General features: G+C 39.4%; 2 protein-coding genes across 2 annotated transcripts in view; one reads left to right on the forward strand and one right to left on the reverse strand.

Moving 5' to 3' along the window:
* Positions 1–14,704, reverse strand: part of DARS1 (aspartyl-tRNA synthetase 1) — a 62,412-nt gene extending 47,708 nt beyond the window's left edge. Inside the window, exons 1-4 of the mRNA XM_037523288.2 lie at positions 14,485–14,704; positions 12,480–12,537; positions 9,238–9,330; positions 1,240–1,342 (exon numbers count right to left, since the gene is read on the reverse strand). Of these exons, the coding sequence (XP_037379185.1) occupies positions 1,240–1,342; positions 9,238–9,330; positions 12,480–12,537; positions 14,485–14,550 (320 nt within the window). The 5' untranslated portion in view covers positions 14,551–14,704. The remainder of the gene's footprint in view (positions 1–1,239; positions 1,343–9,237; positions 9,331–12,479; positions 12,538–14,484) is intronic.
* Positions 14,705–14,856: 152 nt separating this feature from the next.
* THSD7B (thrombospondin type 1 domain containing 7B) overlaps positions 14,857–26,837 on the forward strand; it is a 1,502,545-nt gene continuing 1,490,564 nt past the window's right edge. The window contains exons 1-3 of the mRNA XM_054699694.1: positions 14,857–15,179; positions 16,930–17,030; positions 26,249–26,404. The gene's annotated coding sequence lies outside the window, so the exon portion shown is untranslated. The remainder of the gene's footprint in view (positions 15,180–16,929; positions 17,031–26,248; positions 26,405–26,837) is intronic.

A 26,837-nucleotide genomic window follows, 5' to 3' on the forward strand; every position in this document is an offset into this window, starting at 1 on the left:
ATCGAACTGGCGCTAAGAGGCTGCGCCACCAGGGGACGCCCTATGCTCATTAACTATTAAAGTTTTTTCACACTAAGAGCATGCTTTGTGTTTTTGTCCATGGATGGTCAGACCCTTCTAGAGCATACAGTTTGGGGGCCCTGGGGTACCCTTCTGTCTACGCCTAAGAAGGGGCTCTTTTTATATCATAGTAGTCTCTATGTGTAGATAAAAGTTTATTTCTAGGGACCACATTTATTTATGCCCATCTTCATAGGACAAAGATTATCTTAAAAAGCTAGATGTCAATGTAATTAATATCAATGCAGTTTTTAAGAGTGTAGATGTTGCTATGATACACAAAACTGACTTTGGAAAATTAATTGCTAAACCAAAACCAGTGGCTGAGTATCAACTATATGTAAAATACTGTGCCGGAGGTAAGGGTAGAGAGGGGGACAGGGAGAGTACAAACTGTATTAGGATATTATATCAGATTTTTTCTTTCTAGTTCTACAACTGATAATTCTATTTATATTAACTCATCTTAATTGGCATATATCCAAAGAACAGACATATTAAGAAAAACATACAAACACACACTAGCCTTTATCACCAACTATCATTACCTTAGAGTCAGCATATACAACCTCCATTACGCCTTGTTTATATCCTGCCTCTTGTAAACTGATCAAAACAATGTGCTTCTACAGGAACTCTGAGTTAGACAACAAGACTTCTTAAGGGGAAGAGGAATTTTTATTTTATTTTAAATCCTTCTGGTGTCAGTTAAAAGTTGTAACATGTTCTAAACAATTGTTTTTGTTCCATCTCCAGGGAATCACTTGCAAAACTACATTCTTCCATTTTATACACTTTCATTATTCAGAATACTTGTTGCTTAATGTACAAATCTCAGACTGGGGGAGGAAGGCAGGAAATGAAGCTCAACAAACACAACAAAATAAAGTTGCTTTGCTAGGTTGCTGCTGCCAGGCTTTTTGTTACTCTACTTGAAAGTAAATGTGACTTGTCTGTGGAGAGTGCTGCTTCAGCAATTCCAAATGAATTTCAAGCCTGTGCTCCATATTTTCTCTTTTGTAAGTTTAATGTATTCAGCAACACTGAACTGACAATTTAAATAACTACATCTTTAAACAAACGAAGCATTGATGTTAATGTATGAAAATGGTCCAATCCCTGGGAGTCTTGGTTCCCACCATTGTTTATTCTGACAACAGGATATAATTGCTTACTTACTTGGCAGCAAATTTAACCATCTGCTTGCTTGCATGGTCCCCAACTGCCACAAGAGCCTGGACATTAAACTGCTGCTGACGAAGGACTAAGAAACACTGCTTCCCTAAACATGACATAAAGAACACAAGTATATTAAGGATAGGCTACTTCAGGTTTTGCAAAGAAGAAAAACTCTTCGATACTTTAAAACTGGATCAAAATATGCTATTTTGATTTACTATAACAGTAGGCATGTACACATATGTATATTCAGTTTCCACAGCCAAAACACTCACACTCAATTGAAATATTTTAAAGAAACCCAAGTTACTACCATGAATAACAAAAATAGGTTTTAACCTGTCATGAGAACATAGACCAATCATTAATTTCAAATATATATCAAGAAATTCATTCTGTTGTTGCACTGATTCATTAAACAAATTTCAAGTAACTTTAGATGACTCAATTGTCATTCAGTAACTGGGCTAATCTACAAGCAAAGGCACTGTGCTAACCAGCATGGGAACTTTAATGACATACGTACAAAAGAACTAATAAAATGCTTAGTAACCAGAACACAAGCATTCTGCAGAGGTGATCCATTTTACTTCCCACCAAAGTACATTTTAAAGAGCATTTAGATTGACAGGCTAGTTTCTTTCATGTTTTATTTTCCTCATTGTTTCTTTACTATCCTCCCAATTCTATATAACAGTTCCACATTTCTTAAACTCCAAATAATTTGCTTTGTTTAGAAAAAATCATTTTCTTTAGATCCTAAACCAGTTTTATTTTTACATATTCTGGGTATATTCATTTCTCCTCCTTTCACAAAGAATTACCATTCCTACTCTTAACCTTTTGAAAATATTGTATATAATACATTCAGTCACTATGTATGCTGGTGATGACTTCCTTTTCCTCCACAGCAGATCTTTTATAAATTTCTGATCAAATTTTGGGAAATTACTTCCTCAGAAAACAAGCTGAATCTTTTCAAGACCACTTTTCCTATTTGGTTTTAAACTGAGAATTATATTTTACAGAGAATTAGCCTTACCAAAACAGAAAAAAGTAGAAAACGACAAAAATGCAAGCAGACTTATGGTTATTACTTTGAAAAAATATTCTGAAATGCAAATCAGAAAGCAATTGTGAGTAAAAAAAAAAAGACATGTTAAAAACAAAGTGTCAACATAGACATAATCTATAAAATTTAAGTTATATATGATTGCATTTTTTCACCACTCTGTTCCTTTCCTTTGGAGTATGATATAGTCAGAAAGTAAAATCTTTAAAAAGAGAGTTAAATGTACTAAACTAATTCAAAGGAATTTTAAGATACCAAATGGCTAAAGATTGTTACCATAGAGAAATCTGCAGATGAATCAAAATGACATTATCTTAGAACTAGTGAAACCACAGCTAGCTATTAACACATTTACAACAGAATGTTAGCATGAAATGGAAATGGAAAGTAATATGCATGATTTTGTACTTTTTAGTATTTTAGCTGCTCTAATAGTACAGACAGAGGCAACACAGATCTCATTGCTCTTCAAAGAACAAATATAATGTGAAGAACTACAATGCTATACACAAAAGACCTAGAAAGAGAATAGTGAGCACTATAGTATTGTAAAGGGTAAGCATAGAAAACTCTCTCTAGGTCAGCATTAGTGGGTAACATGTAGTATAAAAGTTATGTAAAGAGCAAAAACTTTGAAATCTAAAGCTTAGGGTCATATCCCTAGTATCACTTCCCATGAAGACTCATGTGGAAAAATTATTAAACCACTCCATGCCGTTCCTTCATCTGCAAAATGGAGAACAGTGGGGTTTTTTTTTTTTTTTAAGATTTATGTATTTATGATTATAAGAACTGGGGTACAGGCCAGAGGTATGGGAGGTAAGAGGATTTACCAGAGACAAAGCGGGGAACAGAACATGCAGACTGACCGAAGTACACTGCTGAGGGGAGCAGTGGGCAAGTTAGGAGAGGTCTGCTGTGCCATGTGGGAAGCTCCCTGGCCAGGGATCCAAATCGAGCTGCAGAGGCTATGGACAGCTTCATAGCACTGTGCTCAACCCCTTGCGCCACCAGGGAGGCCCAAAAATAATAGTGTTTTACTCATAAGGTTTTCTTCTATCATCTTGAGGATTATATAAGTAATATGTTTAAAGTTGTGATAGACACCCAATTAATACTAACTGTGAATTAATGTTTATTATTATCAATAGTACCACTGACCACTTATTTGAGAGTTGATTACCATTTCACAGAATAGTGCAAAAATGTAACAGGCGCTGGGAAAACAAAGGTAAGTAATTTGTTAGACACTGATGCATTTTGTTATGTGAAAACAATAAAACCATATATAGGGCCTCCCCGGTGGCACAAGGAGTAAAGACACAACCTATGAAGCTATCCGCAGCCACTGCAGCACGATTTTGATTCCTGGTCAGGGAGCTACCCAGATGGCACAGCAGACCTCTCCTGAATCACCCGCTGCTCCCCTCAGTAGTGTGTATCAGTCAATCTGCCTGTGCTGTTGCCCACTCTGTCTCTGGTGAATCCTCTCCCCACCCCACACCTCTGGCCTGAACCCCAGTTCTTATATGCATAAATAAATAAATCTTTAAAAAAAACCACCACCATATATATAGAGTACAACCCCAATTTTGTTTGTGTAAGAGGTATATTAAAATTGATTGCACAAGGGGAAATAAAACCCCACCAAATTGTAAGACTGATTATGTAGGAGAAGGAAAATACCAAAATGTAGTTATTAAGGGATGGTAAAATTACTGGGAATTATCCTGGCTTTTGTGTATTTCTATATTTTCTGAACTTTCACAATAAACACGCACTAGTTTTCTAATCAGAAAAAGTATTTTTTTTTTAAGAGGACAATACAGAAAAGTAGGTATGGAAGAATGGTATGGAAAGGAAATCTTGGCCATGTACAAGCTTCAACACAACAGTAAGTAGGAACATGGAAAGTTCTAGGAAGCTAAACAAAGACGCAAATGCTCTCTAGAAGATCTGACATACCTGCCAAAGGAAAGAAATCATGAAATTAAATATAAGGAAAAAAGTTATTAGAAGTGAAAAGTAATGAAAGTTGAAGCAAGCAGTGACGACATATCATTTACCTGTCAAATTAACAAATACTTATAAATATATAGTACTATCCAATGGTTGGGACAAATTAAGTAAAAACCAATCCTTCCTAACTTGCATATCCTTTCAAAGAATAATGGGGCACTGGGCATTAAAAAGGCTTAAAAATGTTCTTTTTAGTCACCAAATACATTTCTTAGTATACATATGTTAAGGAAATTAAATATGAAAAAGTGTTAGTAGCAAACAATAATAAAAATAACAGTATTCTTTATATAAAAGAACTGAAGTTCTATTACCACTCACTTCATACTTAAGTACTCAATATACTCTAGTGGAACAGATCTACATGTGACTTTAATGTGATGGTCCCCAAGCTTCCCATATTCAAAGCATATTCAAACACCAGAACCCTGACAGTTCACCTCAAACAAAAATCAGCACTGGTTTCTAGGTAAACAGAACTGTCTACCCTAGTGCTTTGGAGAACAAGTTCTTCTAGGTTTAGTAGACAAAACTGTTCATTATTTGGCTCTGGGTGGTGAATTCTACACTGCATGATCTGCTTAGTTTAATATTTACAAGGCATTATGTGGATGCTGGTCAGAGATAACAAGGGGCAGAATGTGTATGACCCCTTTAATTAAATTTTGAAAAACATGAATCTATACCCATGCTTTTTTTTCTTTTGAACCCATGCTTTTAAACACATTTTTTTCCTGGAAGAATACACAAGAAACAACAGAGGGTATTTTGGAGGAAGATTTTGTGATAGGATGGAAGAGCTAGAATTGTGAGACTTCCATTTTTTTTTTTTAAAAGATTTATTTATTTATGCATACAAGAGCTGGGGTACAGGCCAGAGATGCAGGGGCTGAGAGGTTTCACCAGAGATAGAGTGGGGAACAGAGCAGGCAGATTGACTGAAGTACACTGCTGAGGGGAGCAGTGGGCGAGTCAAAGAGGTCTGCTGCGCAAGTGGGTTGTTCCCTGGCCGGCCGGAGATTGAACTCGCGCTGCAGAGGCTGTGGATTGCTTCATAGTGCAGTGTTTAACCCCTTGCGCCACCAGGGAGGCGCCCCCCCCTTTTTTAATATTTAATTTTGCATAGAAGAACTGGGGTACAGCCCAGAGATATGGGGGGTGAGAGGATTCATCAGAGACAGATTGGGGAGCAGAAGAGGCAGATTTACTGAAATACACTGCTAAGGGGAGCAGCAGGTAAGACAGGAGAGGTCTGCTGTGCTACAGGTCTGCTGCGGCTTAGCTCCCTGGATGGGGACCCAACTCAGGCCATAGCGGTGATAGCGCTGAGACTTAATCCCGAGGCTACCAGGGAGGTCCCTGAGACTTCCATTTTTTCTTTATAACTTTTACTATTAGAATTTCAATTTTTACTATATGCATATATTAGTTTTTACTCTAAGAACCAAATATATAATTTCTCAGTTTAGCAAAAAGTTTTCACTATAAGACAAAGATAAACAGCTGGGACTACATCAAATTAAAGAGCTTCTGCACAGCAAAAGAGACAATAACAAAAACAAAGAGAAACCCCACCAACTGGGAGAACATTTTTGCACCCAACACTAATGATAAAGGACTGATCACAAAAATCTGCAAAGAGCTGATGAGACTCAGCAACAACAAAGAAAATAATCCAGTCAAAAAATGGGCAGAAGAGCTAAAAAGAAACTTCTCTGAAGAGGAAATGCAAATGGCCAACAGACATATGAAAAAATGTTCAACATCACTTACAATCAGGGAAATGCAAATCAAAACTACCATGAGATACCATCTCACACCAGTGAGAATGGCACATATTAAAAAAACTAGCAACAACAAATGTTGGCGAGGATGTGGAGAAAAAGGAACTCTTCTGCACTGTTGGTGGGAGTGCAAACTGGTCCAACCACTATGGAGAGCTGTGTGGAGATTTCTGGACCTACTAAACATAGAGCTTCCATATGATCCAGCAATTCCACTCCTAGGTATTTACCCAAAGGACACAGAAACATCAATTCCAAAGAGCACCTGCACCCCTATGTTTATAGCAGCACTGTTTACAATAGCTAAGCTTTGGAAACAACCCAAATGCCCAAAAATAGATGACTGGATCAAGAAGATGTGGTACATATATACTATGGAATATTACTCAGCATTCAAAAAAGATAAACACATGCAATTTGCAGCAACATGGATGGCGCTGGAAGGGATCATGCTCAGCGAAATAAGCCAAAAAGAAAAAGAAAAATACCGGATGGTCTCACTCATAGCAGGAATCTAGAAAACTTAAATAAGGGACCAGGAAAATGAATATAAGAAAGTGAAAATCAAAATCAACAAAAAACTACGAACCAGAGACACTTTTTGGGGGTGGGGGGCGGGAGGGGAAGGATTGGGGTCAGAATGGGGCGTTTGCAATTGTATGGGGGAATATAAAAATAAAATTTAATAATAAAAAAAAAAGTTTTCACTATATAAGTAATTATAGCAACCTTAGCAGATAAGTTAACTGCTAATTACTCATTGTTTTTTTCTTTGAAATTCTCCAACCAGGAGACAGTACAGACAATATAGTGAATGTTCAAAATAGCCCAATGAATTTTTTATCTTAAACTTCAGTCTTTAACAGTTAAAATTTTGTGTTGCATTTTGATTAAGTCTTTAGAAAAGTCAGTTTTTTGTTTTTTAATTATTTTTTCCCCAGTATCATCCCTTGCATCTCCTTGTCCCTTTCTCCCTCCCTGCTCCCTCATAGCCTTAGAGGGCTAAGTGTTTATTAATGTCCACTGACCTTCATAGTATTTTTCTTTTTCATATTGCCCATTTACTACACATACTATCCTCTCATTCCTTCCATTTTGCTGAAAATGGATGCATTTCATCTTTCCCTATGGCTGAATAGTATTCTATAGTGTGATCCAACTGTCTACTGATGGACATTTAGGCTGCTTTCAAGTCCTACCTATTGTAAATAGTGCTGCAATAAACACTGCAGATGATGCATTTTTTTTCACTTATGTGATGCTGTATAATTGCCTTTCAGTTTCTTAAAAAACTGATTGATCTTTTCAATAAGAGTGTGCTACTGGACAATATAAGACCCAAGGTCAATGCTGTATTTATTATAAGTGCATAAAATATCTAATTTATTACCTATTTGTCTACTAGAATAGGTGCTGTGTATCAGAGAAATAAAATAAGCAGTAGTGCTTTCCAGGAGACTATGACAGAAAACGTGATAAATAACTACATTGAAAAGTAAGTAACTGTCATACTCAGTATCACTCAGTTACTGAGGGCTTACTTTACATCAAGCACAGGGCTCTAAAAGCTTAACTTCATAATGTTCTGGGCATATTACACAGACACCAAGGCTTGGAAAAGTTAGACAATCGACCTAAAGGCAATCTGTTATGGTAACAGATGTTAAGTACCAATTCAGGATTCAAACAAAGATTGGTCTCACTCAAAAGTCCTGTTTATAACCACTGGAAAATACCACTCACTGATGGGTTTTCAATGTTGAGAGAGGACAATGAAGGGAAAACATGTAGGGATGGGTCTGAAGGAAAATACTGTAGGCTTACATGTAGCATTCATTCTGCCTTTTAATTTGCTAATTAATTATATTTAGGAAATATGCCCAGTTTAGGTAGAAGAAAGGCTTTCAGTCTAATGGAAAAAAGCACATGATGGATTACAACACAATGTGATTATATGTTAGTACAGTAAATGCCCCATTTATTCAGGAAAGCATATCAACATTAAAAAAAAAAAGGTAAAACCCAGGTCTCCCCAGTAGCGCAGTGGGTTGAGCGCTGCGCTGTGAAGCTGTCTGCAGCCCCTACAGCGCGGGTTCAATTCCCGGCCGGCCAGGGAGAAACCCACATGGTGCTGCAGACCTCTCCTGCCTTGCCTGCTGCTCCCCTCAGCAGTGTCTTCGGTCTGTCTGCCTGTTCTGCTCCCCGCTCTGTCTCTGGTGAATTCTCTCACCCTCCTGCACCTCTGACTGTACTCCAGTTCTTGTATAAATAAATAAATCTTAAAAAAAAAAGTAAAAACCTATCAGTATTCTTCTAAAATCCACCAGTATTTATCTACTTGCAGTGAGGCTAATGGAAGAACAGACAAACTCTTAATAATAGTGATTCTGAAAGATATATATCTCATATAGATATGTTAGAATTTTTGAAATAATGGACTTACAGTAATTATTAATAACAAATATTTTAAAACCCAATGTAAGAACTGCTGTAATACGGAATGCATTAAAGAGTACAGAAGCAATTACCAACAATTTTCACTAGGAGCTGTAGTTTATCTAAACCACCCAAATCTTTCTCTTTGTTAATACTAAATTCTTAGTTCCGTGCTGCCCAATGGAATTTTCTACAAGATGAAAATATTCTGTACTTGTACTGTCTGTCCAGTATGGTAGCCTCTAGTGATGTCGCTATTAAGCACTCAAAATACTATTAGTGATTGAGCTTTTAACATCTAAATTTAAATACTAGATGTAGCTAGTAGCTACTGTAATGTACAACCCATTTTTACCCTTATTTCTCTTCCATCTCTCCCTGCCTAAATATCATGTAAAGTTAACAAATGAGAAGCTTCCAATAAGTTTTCGTTTTAAAAAAATCGTACTTTTTAGATGACTAGAAAAGTACCTTAAAGCCTGAGACTTCATGTGTGTCATTAAGGTCAAATTATTTTTAAGAATTTCTTATAGGATCTTAACATTAGCCATGAATTAATACATTACAGTGTTTTAAGAAAACAGGCATTTTTGTTGTTTTTAAAGATTTACTTTGGTCTATGAGGAATTTGCAAGACAAAAATAGGAATCCTTATCAAAAGACCTTTAATCATCATATCAATCTTACCTTTAGCTCTGCTTGTATGAATCCTTGCACGCACCCAAACAACTTCATCAGCTTTTTGTACTGTCAAGTCTCTAACCCGAACCAAAATTCTATCTGCAGCAAATAAGCAAAACAAAGAAATAATTATTTTGGTTTGACAACTAGTATAAGTTCTTTGTATTATCTTAAATAATTCTCAATCTTTGTCACTACCTTTTCAATCTCCTTCCATATGCAATTCACCTCAAATTTTGTGAATTGTATTATCTAAATATATCTTTAAATAATCTGCCTAATTTTCTTTCATTTTCACTGTCAGAATCCCAAACCAAAGTACTATTATCTCTTGCCTTTTTAAACTAAAGCAATAGCCTAGTAGGCAATTCCCTGGTCCCCTAATTCAGTTTATATTGCAGTTAGAGATAAAAATGCAAATCTGCTGAAATCATCAATCTCTTATAAGGCCAAATACAGTTTGTCTTCAACCTGCCTTTGCCTAAGTGGGTGATGCCTGACTGCCACAATAGTACATATGTCAGCTAGTCACTGCAGGGAGGCAGGTGGATTCTCTGCCAGGCCTGGACAGCCATAGTACTCCATTGCCCAGGACACAGTGACTGACTGAGGGAAGGGCATTGCTGAAACTAAGCTAATCTAAGTCTTACTCTGGGACTCAATATACAGGTACTGAGGATAAAGCCGCTTCCTAAGGTTTCTGAATAAAAGAAGGTATAGGCCCAGGAATGCAATCATCATCTTTCCCACTACACAAATTGTAGGACAAGAGCATGAAGCCAAAAATCTAAAGAAAGAGAGCCAAGAAATGCAGACAGAAGCCCTGAAGATGCTGCTTGAGTGTCTGTATCCAATCATGACTTATGCCATTTCACTCTTTGCTTCCTACAGTTATATGAGCCAATAAATTCTTCTTTTGACTATAGGTGAGTCCCAATAATTATGCCCTCTAATTCTAAAAACTAAGTATTATATTCATTTACAGTCCCCCAAATAGGAAAACTGTGACAAAGCAACAAATATGTGAAGATAATACAAGGCAAGATACAGAAACAAAATATTTTTGTTGTAAGAGAATGCCATGGTTTTCATCACCTAAAGGAAAGAGAAACTTTTTTTACTGTATTGCTATTTTTTTATTGAGGTAGTGTTGATTTAGGACATGTATTATGATTCAGAGGCCTAAGTTTACCCCTCTTTAGATGTATGTTATCATATCCATCCACCACCAATCCACCCATAATCCTCCATTCTAGTCCATTGAGCCCTCTCCTCCCAAGGAATGAGGAATCTTTATTTATTTATTTATTTATTCTTAAAGATTTATTTATTTATTTATTTATACAAGCACTAGGTACAGTCAGAAGCATGGAGGGTGAGAGAATTCACCAGAGCCAGAGCGGGGAGCAGAGCAGGCAGACAGACAGAGGACACTGCTGAGGGGAGCAGCAGGCGGCAGGAGAGGTCTGCACGCCATGTGGGACCCTTGCCCGACGGCCGGGGATTGAACCGGCACTGCAGAGGCTGCAGGCAGCTTTGCAACCCAGCGTTCAACCGCTGCGCCACTGGGGAGGCCCGGAATGAGGAATTTTTAAATCACTGAGCATCACACAGGAATTTCTGCACGGTACCAACAGACCTTATGAGTTAAGCCAATTTCCAAGTCAACACTGTTGTGTTAAGTAGGGAAAACAAAATGTGAAAGAGAGAAGACAGAGAAAGCAGCACAAACACTTAAAAAGGAGATTTGAAAATGTAAGGTTAAATGCTAGGCAATAAAAACAAAATCAAACAAAATACAACAGCATACATTTAAAAGTAGATTTACCAAAAAATGTCATTAGGGCACATTTTAATTATACTTTGGAAAGAAAGTGTAATGGCCTTTCTTTCATGTGGCATTCCAAGTAACTAGAGGGGTTCTTAACCTTTAACATATCCACAAATATTGAGACAGATGTCACACTCCCACCATTACAATAGTTGAGGCAATGTTTGGTGGCAACAGGGTTTCAGTTTGAAAACTACTGCCTACCCCACTCTTTTAAGTCAGAGGCATTAAAAAGAATTTAGAGAAATGTAAGTGGAGGAAAAGGAAACTTTATGTTAATGGTTAGGATTTTAGCACAGGTAAAAAGCAAAGGCAGTATTTTACAATCAAGTTACTATAACCTGATTATGTCATTATAATTTGATATATACATCTTTCCCTCTGTGGGAAGAGCATGCATGTGGAAGACAGTGTGAATTTGCCAGTAGGATGGGAATAGTATTTATGGCAATAACTAAATGGAACTTATGTAAGAGAAAAAAAGTCCAGTGAGCTTCATCGTTATTGGAGTTCAAGGCAGTATGGTTCAAGAAGATACTTAACCGAAAAAAGTCTCAAATGATGCTTCCTGCTTGTCCTTGCAGGGGAATGTCATCACCTACACTTTGCGGCTTACACACATTTTATACATACTGTATTTTACTATTTTTATCTTCTAGGGTATGACTTATTTCTAGCAAACTATTTTGGTCTTTTTTTGCACTTGTCCAACAAAGTTGGGAAGGAAAGTGACTTTGTGATTGTGCAATAAAGTGAGTCCAAAATAATAATAAAATTGACCAGGAAGCACATTATTCTCAAAGCATAACATTCATAGGTAGACCTCTAAATTGGAAGTAATTAGTGCTTCCAAAGGGTAAGAACTTAAAGGTCTCCAGTTATGTCAAAGATTGAAAGATATGACTGAAAGTGTCTACCTAGAAATATAATTGTTGACTATGATAAATCTGTTGAAATTACATAACATAGAAACAAAAGTCAGGCAAATGCTTTAAAAAACCTACAGGTCTGTGGGAAACAAAATGTGACATGTCAGTTTCAAAGAACTCTAAGTTACAGAGGAAAAGTAAAGGAGAGAGCTTTACAAAGCATGCAAAATAGCTGCATATGATGGAGGCAGTTATTAACTGCTCTTCTTTTATCCCCTAGGACAGAACTAATTTTAACCTAATCACTTGGGAACATTTTTAAAATATCATTTAGCACTTAAAACATACTCATTTAATGGATTTTTCTTCCCTTTCTAGATGACATTATAAACTGAAAATGCTTACTCAGGGTTATGCATCTGCACAGGTTATTAATGTCATTTAAACTCTTCAGAGTTATACCTGTAATTATTCTAACTTTAAATCTTCATGAAGAGTTTCTGGAATTAGGGGGGAAAAGCGTTACTTGTTATCACATAGCTACTAACCTGGTTTATCTTGTGATTGTATGATTGAAGACACTCCATATCGTTCTTTAGCATAATCCTACAAAAAAAAGGTTTCCCATTATGACTTTTTGTTTAAACACTAACAGCATAATATACAATAAATACAAATTAAAGGATATAAAAATAAATTTGTCTTAATTTTCAGGATATCTTTATTAATTCAAACAATCAGTAGTTTTAAAGTACGGAAATCTGTAATATTTATTTATATATGTACTCTCCTAAAGAAAAAGGATAAGCACCTGGTTTCTAACTTGTTTTGAAGATTACCACTCCCTGTGGATATACCATATATAATAGCACTCTCAGATAAAATTTACACACGTACACCACGTCTTAACTACTTTCTTCAAAAAGGAGATTAAATTACTTCAAAGCAGGGACATAAATTTCCTCTGAGAAGGGATGAAGTACCACAGTTTTATTAATTTCCTATTACAGGAAGAGATGTTCAAAGAGAGCCAACATTTTGGGTAAGCTTTCTGAGCACCAGATGTCCACAGGTTTTAGAAATCAGAGATGTTGGACATGAGCTAACTACAACTTTCCTTTTGTAAAACATCATTGTAAAATCCCTCAGCTTCCTGTTTCTAGAAACCAGGTTCAAGGTGCAAGGATGCACCAACAATGCTATAATATCAAATTTCTTGTTAGAGATTTAAAGCTAAGAACAGGAAACAGGAGAACTAGGGTTCAGACTATTATTAACAAACTGTATGTGTTAAATAAATGGCCTTTTATTTTAATCTCGACTTACCTCTAAACGGTATTTTAAGGTCTTTCCAACTATAAAATGACCTAACTGCCACAACATTAACATATCTAACCTACACTATCTGCAAGGGCACACTGCTATTTTATATAGTTAATCAGAACAAGAATATACTAAAATAATTCCCATAGATTTTCCAAGGTAACTTAAAATGGGTCTAACACATAGTTTTTGTCACTCTATAGTAATCTGCTGGAATTCCCTGCTTTATCCTAAAATAAACCTGACAACATGCTAAAGTGCTTACTGAACAATTTTTTTCAAATATATATAACTTTTTTTGAATGTAAAAATGAAATACAAATTAAAGATAACCCGAGCTCTAGTAGCTACAGCCACACAACGCAGAAGTGCAACATCAAAGAGTTACTGTGCATGTAGGAATATAAAAGCGGTCACTTATTAGTACTGTTCATATTTCAGCACCCCTTATTTCACCCAATATTTTGAGATCACCTATTCCTTATGCAGTTTTATCACAAATCCAGAATTCCTCAACAGAAAAATAAGGTGTGGGGCAGAATTAAGGCTCAATTTCACTACACATAACTTGTTGGATGGTTTCAAACTTTCATTTCTGCAAAGCACTTAAGGGCCATAGGATGTTGTGAATTACCCACATCATTTTGGGACCACCCTGTTACAACTTTATCTCAAAAGTCATTCCCTTGCACACTTCCCTACCTCCTCCCCAGGTCACTTAGAGGGGAAAAAATGTGTTATTTAAAAACTGTCACTTGGAAAAATGATACATCGTTTCACAAAGTATTGTAATTACTTGAAAAACATTAGGAACAAGAAAAAGGGTTCAGCCAAAATTGGCTACCAGGGGACATCCCGCCTTCCCCGAGCAGCGCGGACGTGCATGACGTGCGGGACGTGCCCGACCCGCGGCGGCCTCGGGGTGACCCCGCTGCTCCCACTTCCGGGGCAGCTGGCATTTCACGCCCACCCCCACCCCGGACACGTTTCTTCCAGACCAAGCTTCCCAGGCGCAAGCGGCAAACGCGATCCGGTCTAATCTAGCCAGGCTGCTAGGGCAAGACTCCTGGAGGCCCGGGGCGGGCCCCCGGAGCCCCGACAACACGCTCGCGGCTTCCCAGCAAAGCCCAGACTGGGACCCCAGGGGGAGGACCCGGCTCACCCCACACCCTCCCTCTGCGCGGTCAGGCTCAGAGGGTCCCCCCAGACCCGGGGAAGGAGGAAACCCACTTCCGCCGCGTCCATGATCTCCCGCGGCTTCTCCTGACTCTTGCGGCTGGCGCTGGCGCTGGGCATCTGGACAACTGGACGGGGCAGCGGTCGCCACCCTCCCTCGTAGGCTTCCGTAGAGCAGGCCAAAGGGGCTTCGCCCTCCCACACAATCCCCGCCCTCCCGGCGCTCTAGTGACAGCACACGCGGTTTAAGTCCGCGTGCAGGGTCGTCTCTGGAAAGATCGCGAGAGCTGCGGCCTCGCGAGATTCCAGGCGCGTGACGGCGAGAGGCCGCGCCGCCACCTCCTCCCCGGCCCCGCCCCTACGGGCGCTTGCCGGAGCTGGAGGGAATCCCGGGAATTTGCTGTAGTGTCGCGGCATTGGCGAGGGGCCGGCCCCGGGGACTGTAGTGTTCCGCCTCCATCCCTTTCAGCCGAGTCGCGACTGCGACTTTGGCTGTGGTTACTTCTCAGCACTCACTCTCCCTCCCGGCTTGTTATAACCGCAGACTTTGCATTAAAATGCCCATCCAAGCTCAGGCTTTGGATTTCCTCCTCCGGACTTCACCGCCTTCACCTTCTCCAGTGGCAGTGAAGCTGCCCAGGGTCCTAGGAAATCACCTTGCCAACCGCAACTCTGCCTAATGGGGCACAGGAGTGCTGAGTTATAGGCACTTGCCTCGCTAAGGGAGGACTGAGTACTGCTGCTCAAGTGTAAGTGACGTGCAAACACGATGGCAAAGCCCCCCCCAGCTCCCAAACACACACAATTGCACTGATAATGCCCAGACTTGTTGCTTTGTTAGAGGCAAGCGCGGGGTGTTCATTCTGCGACGGATACGTCCTCCCCATTACCTGTCTTTTTTTCCCCAAGTTCTCTTCAGGAGCATTTTATCACAAGAGAAAACAATATGGGGGCTTGGTTAACTACTGTCTCCCCGGTTAGACTTTTTTTTAAAGTTATTTTTTTACATCATTGTTCATTTTTAAACAATATTTGCTCCCCCGCCCCCCACCCTGGTGTAGTCCCCATAGAATTTCCTTCACCAATGCACCAGTGAATCATCACCTCAGTCCCCTGTGCTCCTCCCTCCCTCCCTCTGATCTCTTTTCCCCCTCCTTCCTGCATACCTTGTTAGACTTCTTTACCCTGAAACACGTTTTAACTCACCAGGGAGATACCCACATGGCGCAGCAGACGACTCCTGATTGGTCCGCTGCTCCCCTCAGCAGTGTATTTCAGTCAGTCTGCCTGTTCTGCTCCCCACTCTGTCTCTGTGAGCCCTCTCACCCTCCACACCGCTGGCCTGTACCCCGGTTCTAAAAAAAAAAAAAAAAAAAGCAAAAATAAGATAGCGTTGAAGCCTTCTACAAAGTGGCACAGTTAGTACTTGTTTAGGACTTAGAGACACCAGTGCAAATGAAAGGATTTGAGGCCACTTCATTAAGGTCCAAGGACAAAATGGTGAAAAGAGTGACTAGTTGCTGCTGTCGAATTGCAAGTGCAGGGTGCTATGAAAGTTTCTGTAAAGGTATTCATTTTGGTTTCCCTGAGGAAGTGAAACAAGCTAAAGTCTAAAGTAGAAATAGGGGTCAGCCTGGTGAAGAGGGGCTGAAAAAATAATCAAGGAGAGAAAAACCGAGGCTTGGTTTTGGATGTAAGTCGTACATATGAGATGTGTTTGAGACATTCAAAAGGAGATGTACCGGTGTAAGCACTGGTCTTGTGGGATCTGGTGAGTAGAAGAGTGGTTTGGGTTGCAGAAATAGTTGGGTAAGACACTGGCAGGTAGGTAGTAATTGAAGCTATGGACTAAGAAAGGGAATGTTCTAAGAAAAGATGTTAACGTTGTCAACGCTGCTTATACTTTAAGGTGATGACTTAAAAATATTTTGGATTTTGCAACATAGTGGTCATTGATGTTCTTAGTAAACACCATTTATATTAATGTGATGGGGTTGGAATGAACTGACAAATGACAATGAAGAAATGAAAGTAAAAGTGATTATAGCAAAACTTAGAGATATTACTGCATGCCAAGCACTGTTGTCAGTACTTTACATACGCTAATAACACAAAATGCATTTCCATAAAAGGGGGAGTAACAATTCCTGAACAGCGAATGGGTGATGTTTCCTCTCCTCTCCACTTACAGCCAGCAACCTGAGAATACAATCCTGAGTTTACCATGGGGGGGGGGGGTGTCCCTGATTGGGGGTGGGGGCACAGCTGGGAAGGAGCAGGGTAGAGAGAAATATGAGAGGTGGAGGGCAGGAAGAGGGAAGACATACAGAGGGCAGAGGGGAGTAACTTGGAGGAGACACATGGAGGAGAGACAAGTGGATAAGAGATTTATGGATGAGAAACTTGGGGAGATGTTCCTGTTACTTGGCGATGATTACTTGGCAGTCGTCTTCTTGATCTCATGGTGAAGTATATAACACATCTTTCCTTCTGTTCCAGCTCTTTGGGACCTGCCTAATCCCTTTCTTGTGGTCCCCCACCAGAACCACAGTGCCTCAGACTTGTGGCAAGCTTTTGTGCTTCAGCTGCCCTGCTTTAAGGTGACCCTATTTGGCTGGGTATTTGCACATGAGAGAAGGGGTAATTTTTGGAGTTTTACTGGGAATTTAAAATCCTTTCTTCTCTCTCTTTCCTTCTATTCCTCAGACTAATTAAAGATCTTTCAAACTGACAATCTGTTCTCTTTGCCTGTGAGCATGTGGATGACAGGAATTTTTGAACATGCACCCTTAACCGTTTGGGGTCCCTGGGTACCCCTCAGTTGTGTGCTTACACTAACTCATTTAATTTGTTCACCAACATTATCAGAGATGATATTATAATCTTTACATATGGGGAAATTGAGGCACACAGAGGTTAAGTAATTTGCCCATGGTTGCAGAGCTACCACATGATATATTTCCGTTAAACTCATGTGATGCCAGAATCCATGTTCTTAGCCACTATAATGCACTGTCTTTAGGGTACAATGAGAAGATTGGATATGAGGGGAAGGAGAATTCAGGGTGTAGCTAATGGTAACAAGTCAAGTGAAAAGAGATAGATACATGCATTTAAAAACTATAGGAAGGATTCTTGAAAAGAAGATGAATACGCAAGACAGAAGGATTGAGAGATGGTAGGAGTTATGTGAATGTATGTGAGTGTGTGTATGAAGTGTATGAATGATAAGATCAAAAGATAGGAGGTGAGATAGGTCCTGGAGGAGAAGAAGCTAGATAGTTGTAGAGGTTGGGTTTTAGCAAAATGAGGGAACTCCCATTTGATGACTTCTGTTTTTTCTAGAAAAAGAGGCTAAATCGTGAATGGTAGGGTTGGGGGCTAAAGGGGAAAGAGAAAAGGGAGACTGGTGATTTATGAAGAATGACAAAGGTTAAAATAGTCCTGAAGGCTATTTGGCATTTTTTTGGGGGGAGTGTAAAGATCCGTTTGGTAAGGGATCAGGAATAGGTGGTGAAAATGAGAGGCCTCCAGAAGCACAAGGCTGGTCTGGTAACAGTTACAAAGAGGCAAATAGTTACTTCAATAGATAGGGGTGTTTGGGTACCAAAGGTACTCAGCTGAAAGGAAACCCAGAAGATATCTGCCCTGAGGATCCATACAAATACAATACACATTATGCACAAATGAGAAGAAAACTTCTATGTAAAATACTTTGAAAGAGCAACACTAAGAAATTAGTTTTTCTTTAAATCAGAATGGAGGAAAGGACAAAGGTGCAAATAGTTGAATCACGAACTTACAGGACTGTAAATTGTCCTGCTATTTGAGGAGTGAAGTTTGAAGAAAAGGAGTGACATTTTATTCCCCATTTAGTTAATCAATGATTACTTATAAATATTTACTTTGTGCATTCTGCCGGGTTCTTACAATAAAAAGTATTCTCAACAATAAACAGTTCAATTAGTGAGAAAATGTGGTTAACAATAAATGTAAAAATTATTCTAATATTGATAAGTACATGCATTTGAAAGAAGAGTACTAAGATTCACTTTGACTGGACCAGCAAAAGATACATGTTCATCACTGATCCAATCACGAAGGAAATATCCTGGAAAGGTGGTTACTACAGGTCCACTACAAGGGCTAAGCAGATTCCTAGGGTTTGGCAGATGACTGCTCAAAAGTCAGAATTGCTTGGCTATGCTTTGGGAACAAACTAAGCCCCAAATCTTAGCAATTAAAAAATAAATATTTCCTATTTATATGCCCATGGCAGGTTAGCAAGGAGACTGAGCTTTATGCAACCACACAAGGACCTAGGCTGATAGATGTCCTGTCTTTTTAAATTTATTTTTATTTTTAAAATTATTTTTATTTTTTAATGAATTATTTTATTTTATATAATTCTTACATCATTTTTGCAAAATGTATGCATTTTCATTTTGGTTATATTCCCCATACAATTCCCACCCTTTTTTTTTTTTTTTTTTTTTTAGAGGCATGTTTTTATTTATTTATTATATTTGCAAGCACTGGGTACAGTCAGTGAGAGAATTCACCAGAGCCAGAGCGGGGAGCAGAGCAGGCAGACGGACTGAAGTACACTGCTGAGGGGAGCAGCGGGTGGCAGGAGAGGTCTGCACACCATGTGGGACCCTCCTCCTGTGGCTGGGGAGCAGCCGGGGATTGCAGAGGCCGCGGGCAGCTTCGCACCCAGCGCTCAACCGCTGCGCCACTGGGGAGGCCCCACCCTTTTTTTCTGACCCTAATCCCTCTTCTCCTCCCACACTGTAGTATGTCTCTGGTCTATAGTTGCTTGTTGATTTTGATTTTCACTTTATTGCAATTAATCTTTTTCCTGGTCCCTTTCTAAATTCTTGCTATGAGTGAGACCATGCGGTATTTTTCTTTTTTTTTGTGGCTTATTTCGCTGAGCATGATCCCTTCCAGCGCCATCCATGTTGCTGCAAATGGCATGAGTTTATCTTTTTTGATTGCTGAGTATATTCCATTGTGTATATGTACATCTTCTTGATCCAGTCATCTATTTTTGGGCATTTGAGTTGTTTCCAAAGCTTAGCTATTGTAAATAGTGCTGCTATAAACATAGGGGTGCAGGTGCCCTTTTGAATTAATGTTTCTGTGTCCTTTGGGTAAATACCTAGGAGTGGAGTTGCTGAATCATATGGAAGCTCTATGTTTAGTAGGTTAAGAAATCTCCACACAGCTTTCCATAGTGGTTGGACCATTTTGCACTCCCACCAGCAGTGCAGGAGAGTTCCTTTTTCTCCACAACCTCGCCAACATTTGTTGTTGCTAGTTTTTTTAATATGTGCCATTCTCACTGGTGTAAGATGGTATCTCACTGTAGTTTTGATTTGATGTCCTGTCTTAACACATGCTTCCATGATCACAGAGAAAATGGAAATACAACCTAGCCTTTAAAGTGGCTGTCTGGTAGTGATATATTTCACATTCTGCTTATATTTCATTGGCCAGCCAAGTCACGTGTACCACTCCTGAGTTTAACAGGGCAGGAGAATTTACTCATTCCTCAGGGAGCAGCATTAAATTTTCGTGATCCGTGAAAGATACTTTCATATTGGTGACAGTCTAACATAGAAGGGTGTTTGTGAAGTTATTCCATCTTGGGATTTCTTTTTTTTTTTTTAAAGATTTATTTATGTATGCATACAAGAACGGGGGTACGGGTCAGAGGAGTGGAGGGTGAGAGGATTCACCAGAGACAGAGTAGGGAGCAGAACAGGCAGACTGACTGAAATACACTGTTGAGGGGAGCAGAGGGTGAGTCAGGAGAGGTCTGCTGCGCCATGTGGGTCTCCTCTCTGGCTGGGGATCGAACTAGTGCTGCAGTGGCTGCTGATAGCTTCATAGGTTGCATCTTAACCCCTTGTGCCACCAGGGAGGCCCCTTGGGTTTTCTTGAAGGCTTTTATTACTTCAGGAATTAGCTACAGTCCTAACATATGAACCAATAGTCAGAAACCTGCATACGAATCCCATGTCTGGTCTTTTCACTAGGGTAGGGATCTTCCCATCCTTGTCCACAAGGCTGTCACATACGCTTTGTCCTTACTTAGATCCTCTTGATAGAGTATCCTTATTTAAGACATAACCCTGGGGTAAGACTGTGAATACATACTCTTGCTCTTGGCTCTCTTTCCTGATAGTGATAAAAAAGAAAAAGCTGCCAGATCAGTGGCCATCTATCATGTGCTTGAGGTCATGTGAATTTGCTCTAGAAAAGACACAACAGCTGCAACTGAGGCTATGACTTGCTTGAATTTGCTATAGTGTACTGTCAATCTTCTGGATCTGTTTTTTGTAGAAGTCAGTCTGGTGAAAATAGGAATATGATGGGAACTATCAATTAGCAGGTCTTTATGGGTTGTTCTAATCTCCGCCGTTCCCCTTTAGGGGCTTGAAAATATGATTTATTTTCCTGCTTGGGGATAGGGAAACAAAATTAGGGAAGCAAATTTAGAGGTTTCTGGTTAGCTTTCTGCAGCCTGATAATCTTACTTCACAGGCCAAATAACTAAAGAAACAATTCCACCTTGTCACTCCATCCACCTTGCAGGTATCCAAATAAGTCACATGAACAAGGATTGGAACTTCTGATAGCCTGAATTTGAAAGAATGCCTTGTGATCTTCCTGGAATACAAGAGGATGAAAGGCCATCTCATATTCACTTCCCAGTCTCCCTTGGGAAACTGCCGTGGGACGATTTCTAGCCACCTCCTAGTTCTGGTGTGGGATGGAACTTCCTGTTGTCTCACATTTCCCCCCCAAGCCTCCCCCTGTCACCATTCACTGGAGCATAGCTGGAGCCCACAAGTGGCTCCTCAGCAGCAGGTGTTTTGGAACTCACATTGCAGTCATCTGGTCCCTTTTGTTTCAGTATCATCCATTTTGGTGTATAGGAAAAGATCCTGAGGAATTGGTACCTTTTGCTTATTCTTCTTTTCACTATATGTTAGTAACAAGCTGTCTAAATCTAAAAATGGCTTCTTACATCTTTATTGATGGAATCAGTCAGGCGGTGACCTTGGCCTTGTTTTTCTTATGTGTTCCTCTCTTGACAAGAACTAATGTGGAGCTTTGTCACGGCCAAATATGTTCATTCCAAAGCATACATTTAGTGGCCAGAAAATTGACTTATGGGACTCATTTTAGATATTGCTGTTAAGTGATTTAACTACCATTGTGATTCCTAATCTTTTGTTGTGATTTCCCCCACCTCCCGCCCCCAAAAAGAAATTTTCGGGATATTTGCTAACTAAGTTACCACTGATCCTTCTCTTAATTCCTGATGCTCTGGAACTTCACAACACATACCATCCTGTGAGGCTAAATTCATCATTGTACTGGATACATTACTTAGTTCTGAGGCATTTTCTCGAAAGATGTCTTTGATGATTCTCTCCCCTTCATTTCTTCTCTGCTCCCTTTCTTGAATTCTTATTATTTAAATATTTTCCTTTCTGAATAAAGGAGGGGAGAAAGACATCTTCTAATTTTCTTATTTCCATTTTCTATCAGCTTGCCTTTTTGATCTGCTTTTATGAGATGCTTTCAACTTTCTCTTCTAATCTTTCCATTTAGATTTTCTCAATTCTGCTATCATGTTTATAATTCCCCCAAGTCCATTTTTATTCTCTAACTGGTCCTTTAAAAGAATAGCATCCTGATCTTTTTTACACAAATGTAGTATCTTTCTGAACATATTAACAGAGTGATTTGGTGGTGGTGGTGGTGGGTGATTGCTAACGTAATCGGTCTCACTAGCACGTTTCTTCCAAGTTGCTTTTTGTTTCTTTGTTCTCTATCTTCCATTTTAGAAATCTGCATTACCCATTTGGTGAATTCTTCTTATTTATTTGTTTTTGTATTTGTATATAACCTCTTTTTGGGGTGAATTCTTGATTACTGCTTATATTAAAAGTGGGGAACAAGGGCCTCCCCGGTGGCGCAGTGGTTGAGCGCTGGGTTGCGAAGATGCCCACAGCCTCTGCAGCCCCGGTTCTATCCCCAGCTGCTCCCCGGCCACCGGAGGAGGGTCCCACATGGCGCGCAGACCTCTCCTGCTGCCCGCTGCTCCCCTCAGCAGTGTACTTTGGTCCTTCTGCCTGCTCTGCTCCCAGCTCTGGTGAATTCTCTCACCCTCCCATGCTTCTGACTGTACCCAGTGCTTGTATAAATAAATAAAAATAAATCTTTTTTTTAAAAAAAAAAAAGTGGGGAACAAAGTGAAAATTAGAAGCTGTGAGCTCCGGAGGGTTTTGTCGTTTGAGTTTTGCTATGTGATGATCAGACTGGACAACCCCAGGGGTCACTATCTTTAGATCTCTCTCCTCGGCTGGTCAAATTATTAGTGTAAAAACTCTTCTAATCTCATGCCTGAAGAGTTAAGGACAGTCTTCTGGAATATTTAGCATACAACATCTATTTGGTTACTGAATCCCTCCAGTTTGGAGATAGCACCCACATCCTAAAGTCCAAGCTGCATCCTTTCCCCTTTTCCCAAGAGTGGAATAAGGAGAAATGTAGAAATTAGCCTTCTCATGTGATTTCCTGCAAACATTCCTTATTATAACTCCTACCCCCCACCTCCATTTCCAAAGGTATTTTGTGCTGTTTATCCCGAGTCGTTTGAGATTTGTATGGTATAAATTAGGTTGATTGTTAGTTTTTATCACAACTAGCTTAGATCCAGCTTTTGGTATCTGCAAAATGAGTTACCATTGGTCTGAATCTGCTTTGTAACTTCCACATTTTGCTGTCTCTTCTTCAGTTCCCTCATCCTCTTGATTGTATTTTTTGTAGGATTATGGACAGGTAACCCTAGCAAACTAATGTATCAATACCTGGAAACTTGTTAGAAATAGGTCTCTGATCCCACCAGAGACCTAGTGAGTCAGAACCTTTGAGGGTGGAGTTCAGCATTCTGTGGTCTAAAGCCCTTGAGGCACACTCAAGTTTGAGAAGGGTTGACCTAGTTTTTGAAGATACAGGAACCTGGTTCATATCCCAACTCTTCCACTTATAAGCTGTGTGATTTTGGGTAAAATTCAGAATAGTTCTTGCTATGTGACTAATGTGCAACAAATGTAAACTATTATTACAACAGATAATATGTAAATATTGAATTTGAATCTCATTTAATGGATTTGGAAAAAGAGTAGCCCCACATATAGGGGTTATTTGAGTAATAATAATCCCTTGAGTAAAGGTGACTACTCCAACTCCTATTTGGCTGCTGGAAAGCTTTTTTTTTTTTCTTATTTCCTGGTATATGATTGTGATGTGAAAATGTAGATGGTGCCAAGTTCTTTGGAGTTTATGCAAATAATACATAGCACACATTGTTATGTTGCTCTTCATCCTCTACAAAGGCCTATTGTCATCAATTTTATATCCTGTTCCCATGAGAACTTTACCTTTTTCTCCTCTTCGCATTCTATTCTTGATGGATTACCTAGTTTCTCACTTGGACAACTTATCCTCCTTTTCTGATGGCCCAGTTGAAACCACCTTCTATTAAAAAAAAGTTTTCCATGGAGGCATCTAGACACTCATTTCCCTTGTTTTTCATTTGCCTTCTATCTGAGGCGATTCCAGTTGTTTTACTGTGTGTCGCTGCCACTAGATACTAATGATATTTTCACTGGGTAAGTTGCAATTCCCAACCTTGTTTCTGTATTTTTGATTGTCTTCAGTATTTTATGTGAGTTGTAAACACACTGGGTAGAAACAACTCAATAAGTGACAAACAGTAAAATGAATAATAAAAAGTTATAGTCTCATAAAAGAAGAATGAGAGGGGTCCCTCTTTCAAATAGAAGTAAGCCAGGGATATCAGCATGTTGTGAAAATGCTGGCTAGCTGCTACTTTGATTTAAAATATTCTTTCAGACACAAACTTGTTTTTGTAACCCTTCTCTGCAATACACAATTCAGTTACCCTTGCACATTCACCTTCCTAATCACTTTCAGAAACATGACCACTCATGTATCACTTTGGCCCCAAATCTTGGTGTCATTTCTTACTGCTTTTTCTTCTTTCAAATATTGAAAAATCTGCCATAATCTTTCTGCTCTTTCCTTTTTACTATTATCCATCTCTAACTTATCACAAAGATTAGATTTTTCACAATTGTGGGGAATTGGAGTGTTCAGGGTAAATAATAATTCATTTGGCCAGATTATCCTCCATCTTATTTTGTAATTTTTTTAAAAGATTTATTTACTTATTAAAGAACTGGGGTACAGGCCAGATGTGCAGGAGGGTGAGAGAATTCACCAGAGACAGAGTGGGGAACAGGCAGACTGATGAAATACACTGCTGAGGGGAGCAGCAGGTGAGACAGGAGAGATCTGCCGTGCCATGGTGGGACTCTCACCGGCCGGCCCGGATCGAACCGGCGCTGCAGAGGCTGCAGACAGTTTCACAGCATGGCACTCAACCACCTGCGCCACCGGGGGAGGCCCTTATTTTGTAATTTCATATGACTGTAGCCATATTCAGAAATTCTGTGAAGGTTCTTTAACCCCTCCCCCAATACATTAAAATTTGAAATACCAAGCAAACGTGAAGTATATTGCACTTATAAAAGAATTGTGCAGGAGCCAGGAAGTGCAGGAAAAAAAGCAAATTCAGTGACAGCAATTGTCGGACTCTCCTAGACCACTTATTGTCTGCCTTTCCCTGTTCATGACTTGTTTTCTGCTTTGCTCACTTTAACATAATACCCCATAGTTTTTCACTATAAGTTCACCATTGTTACCGTTCAATATATATGTGATTTTATCATCTACTTTTCTTTTAGGGAAGATTTTTACCATTAGAAATGTACCTCATAATAATTTTCTTTAAATTGATGCTTACCTATGCTCATGAATGTTTCTGTGTATAGCTTTAGACCTGAAACGACTATTTTTCAATATTCTGAAGACTAACCCTACTTAAGTTACATATTAAAAATTATGCTAAGTTAAAATTATTCCATTTATTTCATTTAGTAGATAATTCTGATCCAAACTGAGATTTGCCCTCCTCGTTGCAACATTAAGAAAATTAGTTCCTCACTGTTCCCTCAACAGTGGCAAATCATATTCCTAAAGATGGCTGCAACAATGTCTTCCATTCCAAAGGGACAGATTGGGCCACCCCTTCATCGAGAAGTAGAGTTTATTTTTAATCCCTTAGAATCTAGGACTAAAGACCTATTTTGACTAATAGGATGCAGCAAAAGTGATGATCTCAATCTCAGGGCTCGGCCTCAAAAAATCTACAGCTACTTCATGTCTTGGCGTATTCTTTCTTGGAATTAGTCTCCATGCTCTGAGGAAGCCCAAGAAGTCATATGAAGAAGTCCCATGGAGGATAACCAAAGACCTTGGCCAGTTCCATAGAAACATGAGAAATAATAAATTGCTGCTGTTTTAAACCACTACATTTTAAGATGATTTATAAGGCAGCAATACCTATTTGGACCACTGGAGCTATACTCCTCTTAGTTTTGAGTGTCTTGCACCAAGTTCTTTACTTAACTCACCACCCTCAGTCCCCTGCAAAGTAACTTTCTTCTGGGTCTTCGCAATCTTCTTTTGGTTCTGTGGACAAAATGATTCACCCTTCAGTCATTATGTCAAGTGATAATCACAAATCTAATGTACACTCTTTGGAATCCTTGTGATATGTCAGGCACTGTTTTAAGTACAATATATTTATTAATTTTTATAATCTATAGAACAACTTTTTGAGTTAAGTATTGTTACATCTGTTTTACAGGTGGAAGACAGATATGTCCAAAGCCCCTCAGTAAGTGATGGAACCAACCATCAGAACCAAAGCATCCAGTTCCACAGACACATGCTTAGCCACTGTGATGTCCTGTTTCCATTAAGTATGCCTCGAGTTCAAGTGGTTAATCCTAAGTTGACTTAGGTGAGTGAAGTTTTTTTTTTTTTAATTGATGTTACTTGATCCTTTTACTTTAGTTAAGAACGTCCTTTAAGACTTTGGTTTCCTTATTCATTTATACTAGATTCTGGGCTGTGTACCATTCTACTTACATTTGGAAAAGCTAAATGTTAGAAAAGTCTAAATGCTTGACTGTTCCTACATTCATAGTTCAGGGGAGGATGGAGCATTTACCATTTTCTTGTTTCTTTTCCCTGTGCAGCCACCGCAGAGGGCAGCAGAGCGACAGGCAGGCAGCCATGGGGAGGAAGGTGCAGAGAAGCAGAGCTAGGGGTATGAACCAGTGTGGTGCCAGTGTTGGGTGGAGCTCTTTACCTGTCCTTTGGGCTTTGAGAGCTGGGTAGGAGCACAGTACAAATCTCCTCTGCTCCCATCAGCCGCCGCCTTCTAATAACAG

Source organism: Talpa occidentalis, unplaced genomic scaffold (genome assembly GCF_014898055.3).
Source record: "Talpa occidentalis isolate TD23 unplaced genomic scaffold, MPIMG_talOcc4v2.1 talOcc4.3, whole genome shotgun sequence".
In the NCBI taxonomy this organism is placed as follows: Eukaryota; Metazoa; Chordata; class Mammalia; order Eulipotyphla; family Talpidae; genus Talpa; species Talpa occidentalis.